Here is a 9397-nt window from a genome sequence, read left to right as displayed (position 1 = left end):
ATCGGAAGACATGGCAAAATGTTTTGAGCTGTGCCCAGTCTTAGCAGCACAGCTGAAGAAAAATTCATCAAAAAGGGAGAGGCTCTTGGTCCTGGCTCCCTTCTTGATTTGGAACCTGAAAATGCTGTTTTCTATGTTGGTGGAGTGCCTCCAGGCTTCAAGGTTGGTCAGATAAATATTCTGTATTCAAAATTAAATAGTGCAAACTAACCTTGCTGGACTTCCATTTAAATATAGAAATCGTAGATTTAAAAAAAAAAGCCCTTATTTAGTCATTTGTCATCTTAGAACTCCATCTTTTAGCCACGGTGAACAAGTTTTGCCTAGCATATTTTGTCATACAAGTATGATGAACAGATGTCTGTGAGCTGCTGTTCAGGTTTCCTGGAAAGTACTAAAAGGAAGGCTTGCTAGCTGTTAAATAGCATGCATAAACAAAGGCCTATTAGTCCAACCTAACTTGCAGGCTACCACTATTTTTCAATGCTAATGAGTTCTTGGTACTTAGAATTTCTCTCTTACAACTGTCACAAAAATGTATTGCTAATATTAGGATCTTGTGGGAAAGGAGCAAAATAGTCATTTGTTTGAATTTAAATTACCACTTATTTAAATCCAGACTTATAACAGCATGAAAAGTTGCCTGTGCAAAATATGTCTGAAGACCTGTGTGAGACAGTAGCATCAGTCTAGTTCCTAATAGCCAGCACAAATTAGCACCTCACTTACCTGCTTCTGTGAACATACTGGTTCCTCTTTTTGAATTTAAAAATTGCTATGAATGATCTTGGCTCTGAAAATTGCATGGCTGAATAAAAATACACCTAGAAAGACTTTGGAGAATCCTAAATTCTTTAAGCTAACTGTAGTGGGTTCTAAAAAGATCCAAATACTGATCCACAAGCAGCTCTCCTAAAAACATAAAAACAAAGAAAGAGTATCTCAATACACTTATGCATTCCTGAGCTTGGCATTGTTACGACTACTAGATACATGCCATGGCAGGAATTTTGGATTATTGAGGCCTGGGTGCAAACTGCCTGGGAATAGGACTGAAGACTGAATAACAGTTTCATACACACATGCACATACAAAAAGTCATCCAGCCAATGAACCCTCCAAGTTTGTTTCAGAGCATAGCAGAGGCGAAAGAAAAGAGGAGGGTGAAGCGGAAATAGGAAGAAAAGGATTTGTGGTATTATTTGATAGGTATATGGGTCCCTCCCCCTTAGAAAAGGACACCCCACACTTTTATTTATTAACATAGAGTCTGATTTGTTAAAGCTTTTTGCTTTCCTCTTACATACTTTGCAAATATGAAATGCACCACTTAACCACTAGAACTCTCATGGTTAACATAATTTCAAAGACTAGAAAAAACAAAGGAAAAAAGAAAACATGATCATTTACCAAATGTATCTGTGCTGAAGATAAGAATGTAATTTTCTTTTACAGCTACTTATATTCTGTATTGCTGTATTACCATTACTATTGTATCATAACAAAATGGAAATAATGAGAAGATGAAGAAAAGCTACTCACAGTGATCAAATTCTGAAGTACAGAGGTGTTATTATTATCACACCTGTTCCACAAGGCAAAATATTTTAATAAAAAAGAATGGTCTAGGTCTGTTAGCTTTATTCTTTTATATTTTTCCCCTGACCAATGTGGCTGTTTAAATTCCATTTGCAGTGACCTTTGTTAAAAGAAGTAGTCTCTACATCCTGCTAGCTGTTCAAAATAATACCTACTGACGATTACCCACTGGCACAGATTTTGAATCCCTGTCTCCTGGGTTTAAAGAGCTCTCTCATTTCTCTCTTTAATTATAGTATGGAGTTATTTTTCTGACAGTGAAGGACATCTATGCATTAGATATGAAATATCCACTGAGTTACTCAAAGACATTAAGTAAGCTCTGTTATTAGTCAAACCTTAGCCTTTTTCCCTGTTACCAAGAATGCTCTCCTCAAAACTGCAAAAGAAGTTTTTGTTTGCAGTTGCCTTACCCAGCCTAATTCTCTCACTGTGAGACCATTTATGTGCTCCCTTTTCACTTACAGCCCAAAGGCCATATCATGGTAAGGACTGTGAAGACTATTCTCATCAGTATCAGCCTTTTCTTTTGAAAATACGAATTGCACAGGGACAAAACTGATCCCAGGCACCAATGCTCTCACACCACCCAACTAAAGAGGGCCGCCTTTCTCCTTTTAACTCTTCCTTGTCCTCTGCACAGCTCCCTCCTAGCCTAAACCTACCCGGCTTCATCGGCTGCCTGGAGCTGGCTACCCTGAACGACGATGTGATCAGCTTGTACAACTTCAAGCACGTCTACAACATCGACACCACCACATCGCCACCTTGTGCCAGGTAGGGGACAGTCCTGTCCTCACTCTGCCGCTCCCGCTTCCTTCAAGCGCCGGTCCTGATGGCTCGTTCCTGCTTCAGATTTAAAAAGTGAAGGTGGTATTGAGTTGTCCCGGAAGGAAGTTGGTGGCTCTTAGCTCCTAATTGCAGCGACAAGTTTAATTTATAAATATATATATAAATATACGTACATATGGAAGTTGGAGTCCTTATGAGTCCCTTTTAGCATGAGATATTCTATGATTTTCCTGCTGTCTCCACTAGCTATCTCACAATCTTGTTCACGTCTTCATAAAGCAAACTGCCACGTTAGCTGGGGCTTGTTCCAGGCTCTTTCCTTACCCCAGTGCTCGCCTAGGACAGAGCTTCTCCTGACTCAAATCACATTGCTCCAAGTGATGCAGTCACACTCAGTCAGGTCTACTAGGCCAGATAACCTTGAGCGTAGTCCCACCCTCAGCTAGGAAAGCTTATACAAAACTTTCCTCCAGCCATACAATTAAAGCCACCACAGATATTCCTTAGATATTCCTAAGGCTTTCACAAACTGGGAAATGCAGCTCCTAAAGTAGAAGTGAACATCAGCTGCAGCATTCGTTTAGCGCAGACACAGCAGGCATTTTGCTCACACTACAGGCAGCAACAGCAGAACCTCTCTCTGGAAAGAAAAAGCGAGTAATTTGCAGCATGCACTGGGAAGAAATGCAGGAAGTGTTGGGATAGAGAAAATGAGCTTCCCACACCATTCCCACAGGGAGTGCAAGCTGCTGCTCTCCAGAACAGAGCGTACCAGAGTCAACTAAAGTTCTTGGAGAATTCAAATGGATTTCTGCACAAACTGGGAAAGCTCTTAATAGACATATCTGTGCATCCTTATAAAGAGGAAGTGCTGTGGGCCTATCACTTTACAAGGATGAGCAAAGAATTTTCCTGTCCTCTACGTATAGCACAGGATAAAAGCACGATATAATGATGGAGTTAGATGCACCTTCAAAGCTACACATTATTTCTCAGGAAAAAAGATTCCCAGAAAAAATTTGCAAGGAAGTCAACAGTCTCACCATTGCCAGGCAGAAGCTGAAGTTCAGAACAATTATTTCAATGAAGTATGTAAAGGCATTTAAGTTCCCCTAAATTAAAATGGGTACATGCCAATTAATCCTTCCCTGCTTGTTTTTTCCATAGAGATAAGTTGGCTTTCACTCAGAGCCGGGCTGTGAGTTATTTCTTTGATGGCTCTGGCTATGCCTTGGCCAGAAACATTGAGAGAAGGGGAAAATTCAGCCAGGTGACTCGATTTGACATTGAAGTTCGAACGCCTACAGACAATGGATTGATCCTGCTGATGATTAATGGGGTGAGTACCAGGTGCTGCTAGTACCCTTTATCCATTGGCACCACAAGTTCCCCAGCACCTAGAATACCTTGGAAAACCCAAAATGTTTATGTCCTCACATTTCACTTCTGGGAAGAGGAAATACTTTGTGTTTGTCTGGTGCATGTATACATTAGGAGGGAACTGGAACTTGCTCTGCAAAGGCCTCAGGAAGCCAAGACCCTGAGTTAGACTCTGCTTTTATCCAGAGACAGTCAGGACTTTAAAGTGGTCATATCCTCGTGATGATACTTTAAGACAGACTCCAGTTAAGCCCAGTTGTTGTGCTTTTATTTAAATGTGAATGCTCAATCAAAGCTATAGGAAAGTTCTGTGAAGTAACTCCCAAAAAGCAGCCACTTCGTGGTAGCTGCCACTTTATAACTGTGCCTCAGGGTGTACTAGAGTTAAATATTTAAGTTACTGAAAATAGAAAGCAGTCCAAATAAAAAGGCTTGATCCAAATGTCAGGAGCTTTTCTGAAGTGTGAGAGTGATGCAATCTCTGTAAGAGTTTGAGGACATGAAAATATCTTCTGAAGACAAACATGGATTTTTCTTTTTTTGGTCTTTGGGCATTTCCACATCAAGCTCAGGATTGCAACCTAGAAAAGCCACAGAAAACATTTTTCTATGCAGATGCAATCCACAGACAGACACTTGTGTAGACACCTACATGTAACATTGCTTTAAGCATTTAGAAAAAAAAATTTCACTCTTAGAAGAGCTACTCTCTCCTTTAGAGTAACTTCCAGAGGAGGGTTGTGGGAAGCAATTTGCTCTGCAGCATAGCATGCTACCACTAACCTTCGTTCTTAGGAGGTTTTTGTGGGAATTTATAAAGTTAGAGGGTTTTAGGTTGTTCTTTGGCTTGCTGCCTAGATTGCGAGCTGCTCGCATCTTGCATGTAAAAAATCATGTATGAGGCTGATGCTGAGAAATAAACGGCTCTCGACACTTTCCTAGCAGCCCCACATCCCGTTTGTGTTTGTATATAAATTGCCAGCACAGTTTTGACTAAGCAGCTGCTGTTAAAAGTTGCAGAGCACTTATTGCAGAGCACTCATTTTTCTTCAAAGCAAAAGCACCTAGACATTTCTTGGAGATGTATGCATTTTGTATTCATTAGTGGAAACTGCAGTAAAGTGAGATATCAGCTGTGGGAGACCTTGCCTGCTCACCAGCACTTTTAGAAAATCTGTGTAAGGTGGTCCATTATCCAATTCTGCAAAGACAGCTCATAAATATTCTTAATGTAATCCTTGTTTCATTTTCAAGTTTATGCTGTTCAGAACAAACCCAAGCTGCAGTTTCATTTAAAAGTGCTACATTAAAACCTACTCTTACTTCTTTAAGTAGTGACTTCTGAAGGTGGACTCATTTATGTCAAAGACAGCAGTTCTTAGCCTGCAGTAGTGAATTGAGAATTATTTTTCCCATGTTTCCATTAGCTATGAACACTAGGAGAGAAGACAAAACATTGAAAGCATTAACCCAGATTCACATTTTCTGTAAATTTTGTTTCTGTTTCTTTATGTTTAGTTTTGGAACAAGACTAATTCTAGGGTGCAGATCTTCATTTCAAGTACTCCCTAAAGATTTTCTCAAGTACAGCCCCTGTTTATAAGATTTAGGTCACCCAGCCACAGAACAGAAACTGAATCATAAAGTAGGAACAGTCAGGAATTCTAGAAACCAAATACACAGTAAGTACACTCTAGCTATTGCTATCATTTCAGTAAATACATCAGTGCTGATCAGGCCTATGAAAAGACAAAATCCTGAGCAATTATAGACATTGTGATAGAACTTGCTAATGCAGACACAGCCATTTGAGCACAACATTGCTTTCACCAGTATAATATCTTTCATTTAGGGCATGTGGTATTATTTCAAAAGTGAATAAGTGTGTTTACATCAGTAATACCTTGCTGGTAGAGAATAATGACAACACTGTGCTACCAAATACCATTTCTATAAGGAAACAGTTCCAAGTCTTCCAAAAAGCAACACTTATAAAACAATTATATGTGCACATGCATATACAAACATATATTACAAATATAAAAATATATAAAATGTGTTACACTTCTGCAAATAAAAATTTATTTCCCAGCATTCTTTTTGCAATGTCAATCTTATAACTGTGTTTATAAACTTTTTTTAATTGCTGCCACATAGTCCTTTTCTGACTGCTGTTTTGTTTTACACAGAGCATGTTCTTCAGCCTAGAGATGCAGAATGGTTTCTTGTACCTCCGCTATGACTTTGGTTTCAGCAGTGGTCCTGTGCTTCTCGAGGACTCCATGAGGAAGGCTAGGATTAACGATGCTAAGTTTCATGAGGTACAGATGTGGTTACTAGCACAGGTGTTTGACCAACTGTCCCAGAGGGTCCAAGCAGAACTAATTGCTCCAATGGCCATGAAAGGTGCCAAAGGATGAGGGGCAGGCAGTGATACGGTAGAACAAGCGGAAGAGCAGAGCGCATGCAAGTCCCACCACTACCAAGTAGAGGAAAGGGAAGGCTGTCCCTGCCTCCTCACAAATCAGTGCTTGTAGACAGATTGTGTGTATTACTAACCAAGGACAGGACCATTCACATGGGAGAAAGTTTTATTAATTCCATATGAAATTATATCAAGGACAGTCCTCTATATCAAATATAAAGCTTTCCTCAAGTAAAATCAAGTCATTATGTTAAGTCGACCGCCTTAGTTGTTGTGCTTTGCATTACAAGAATTGTGGCATTTCCTATTTCATTTGAATAGAGTTGATTTGTAGCAACCTTTTATATATGCACAGTATTTTAGGGACTTTGGCAGATGTAAAATATCTACTTGCATTTAGTTTCAGGGAATTTGCTGTAAGCCAATATAATTGTGACAGTAGTAAATCCCCTCCACAGTGTGTTGCTTCTCCTGCCTTTTAGTTGATGTCAATTCACAGTCTGATTCGTGACCAAAACAACAGCTATAGAGCTGTTCATGTTTAAGCAAAGAACAATTTAATTTTTTATGCTTTGACAATGAAATAACTCTTTTTAAAAATATGCCTTAACTTTTGGGTAAATCAAGAAAGCATTCTGAAGTTTACAGAGCTTATCTCTTTGCCCCAGTGTAGAATTTGATACATTTTCTTTATTCTTAATTGAAATATCCTGAGGATTCAGCCATCAGAAAAATAGTAACATCAAAACAAACTTCCTACTAGTAATCATTGTCAGCCTCTCCCAATTTACAAACAAATTCTCTGTTAAATGGGAGGAACTTTGAAACAGAAGGTATAAGGATGCAATCAATTTTGCAAGATCACCATAACAGCTTATAAAAGATTACATTTTTGAGCACATGCTTTTCTTTTCAGATTTCTATTATATATCACAACTCCAAGAAGATGATCTTGGTAGTAGACAGAAGACACATAAAAAGTGTGGACAATGAAAGAACAGCAATGCCATTCACAGACATTTACATTGGAGGAGCACCTGCTGAGATCTTGCACTCCAGGTTGGTTTACAAATGGGATCCAATCAGTATTTTCAATTAATCACCACATGTACGTTAAGTAGTATGCCCTGTCCCTAAGGAGTAACAATGAAACAATTTCTTTGGTATCCACCTTATATAAAACAACCCTTCAGACACCCCTTCGAAGTGTGTCTCAGAACTCTTAAGTACTCAAGACTAGGCTTGATCCAGCACAGTTAAATTTTACTGACACTGGCCCTGTTTTAGTAAAGGTAACAGAAACAATTGTGTTCTTCAAACAAAAAGCCATTTTCAAAGAACATGTTAACATATAAAATTGGTATTGCTCCTTGCTCAGCAAAAAGTGACCAAGACCCTCTACCAATCACATTTTCAATCTAAATATGATCTTTTTCCCACTAAGCATTTCAGTTCTGATTTGTCTCAGGTTCTCTTTGGATCTAAGTTGGCTGGCTCTGTGTAGGCGTGGGAAGAAAAGGTCTCATTTTCCTCTTGTACCATTTGACAGAAATGCAGTTTAATCTCAGTAGACTGTGTAACTCTCATTTCCTGCCACAGGAATCTGCTGGACCCCAAGGTCACGCCTTGAGAGCAGACTGGCTACTTGGAGTATTTTCTTCTGATAGGCAGTATTCATTCCCAGGGTCAGAGAGCAAGGCCAGAATTTTCAAAAGGGCTCCAGCTGCAGTTTCAAGTGTCATAACTGCTAACGGGAATACCCTCCATGTTAAAAAAAAAAAAAAAAGAAAGAAAAAAAAGGCAAATGTTGAGCAACAGCTTCTGGGACTTAGTGGTAAATCTTGTGAAATTTTATTCTTTATTTTGTTGTCAGAATTAACTGCTGACTGGAAAAATAACATCTGAGATACAACGTGCTTAATCTTTAAGCTTTTAAGACAGTGACAAACTTCATGTAAAGAAACATTATGCCTTTTAATCTCATGTAATTATTTGAGCATGCAGGCAAAGGGGTGGGCAAGGGAGAAACAGTATAACTTAACTGTCCTTTCAAATAGTTCTTTACAAAGGTCTTTCATAAGGGGCTATTAAGATAGCTAGTGGAGTGGCAACAGAAAGTGCTGCAGTGGATTAGAAAGCAGCTGGGGAAGAGAAACTAGGACATAGTAGTAACTTTTCAATTTTCACAGTATAAAAAGTCTACAGCACATGCTCAAAGGATCTCTCTCAGGGCTGGTATTAAATACATTAATGATCTAGAAAGAAAGTTCAGAAGGATGGTGAAAATTACTCTCGTTAATCAAGGCTAAAGAACATGGAAAAAGCCCAGAAGGACCTAGAAATCTAGGCAATTGAGCAGCTCAATGGCAGATGATACTCATTCACAAATATAGGACAAAAGATGAACCACATAAATTATGCCTGCAGTTTTCTGAGCAGATTGTGGTTATTCTGAAAAACACCTGGAAGGTACTATCAAAGCAGGAAAAATAGCATCTCAATTAATAGGCAGTATCAGATAAAAAAATACCATAGGCATTGTAAAAAAACTATCAATGTTAAAAATATATACAGAAATTATTTAAGCAGAGGTGCAACTTTGTCTCTGATATTATACTCAGCTTTCATTCTCTTTACAAGAGTAGACAGGAAAAAGCATGGGCCAAACATAGTGGCATCATTCTATTTTTATCAGGAGCATAAGTTAGTATCCTACTGATGATGTACTACTATCTACTATGGATATTTATGCTTCCTCTTTGCAGACAGACTCACACTTAAATGACTTTCCAGGGCAGCAGCAGCATGGGGAAACTAGCTCTAGTCTTGTAGTAGTCTAATATTCTAAAGCAGCACTTTTCTCTGTCAATTGCCATTTTTCTCCAAATAAATGCATCTGGAAGTACACCATGTTATTTTGCTCCTACCTCAGTCACTGCATAAAGCAGAAAGCTAAGAGTAGGTAGGAGCACTGGGAACTTAATTCTTAAGTGAGTTAAGAAATTAACTCAGACACCTTTCTTCTATAGCTTGTTTATAGAAAATGTTGTGGCATTTAACAGAAGGGCATATTTGTTATATACAGCCAGCCTCAGGGTCAATCAGAGTAAAGATTATAGTGGTTAATTGATACCCCACAATTTGGTCCAAATCCCAGTAAGGATGACAGAAGCCTTCCTGCTGGTTTTGCCTTCCTGGTGA

The 9397-nt window shown here is 38.8% G+C and overlaps 1 protein-coding gene across 1 annotated transcript in view; it reads left to right on the top strand.

Annotated features, from left to right (window-relative positions):
- The window catches only part of LAMA4 (laminin subunit alpha 4), a 98778-nt gene that overhangs the window by 68505 nt on the left and 20876 nt on the right, over positions 1-9397 (top strand). Inside the window, 5 exon segments of the mRNA XM_031066639.1 lie at positions 1-162; positions 2243-2376; positions 3559-3730; positions 5961-6092; positions 7113-7255. Coding sequence (XP_030922499.1) covers positions 1-162; positions 2243-2376; positions 3559-3730; positions 5961-6092; positions 7113-7255 — 743 coding nt within the window.

Source organism: Geospiza fortis, unplaced genomic scaffold (genome assembly GCF_000277835.1).
Source record: "Geospiza fortis unplaced genomic scaffold, GeoFor_1.0 scaffold98, whole genome shotgun sequence".
Classification (NCBI taxonomy): domain Eukaryota; kingdom Metazoa; phylum Chordata; class Aves; order Passeriformes; family Thraupidae; genus Geospiza; species Geospiza fortis.
Note: the sequence above shows the minus strand (reverse complement) of the source record. Positions and strands in the feature narration are given on the sequence as shown.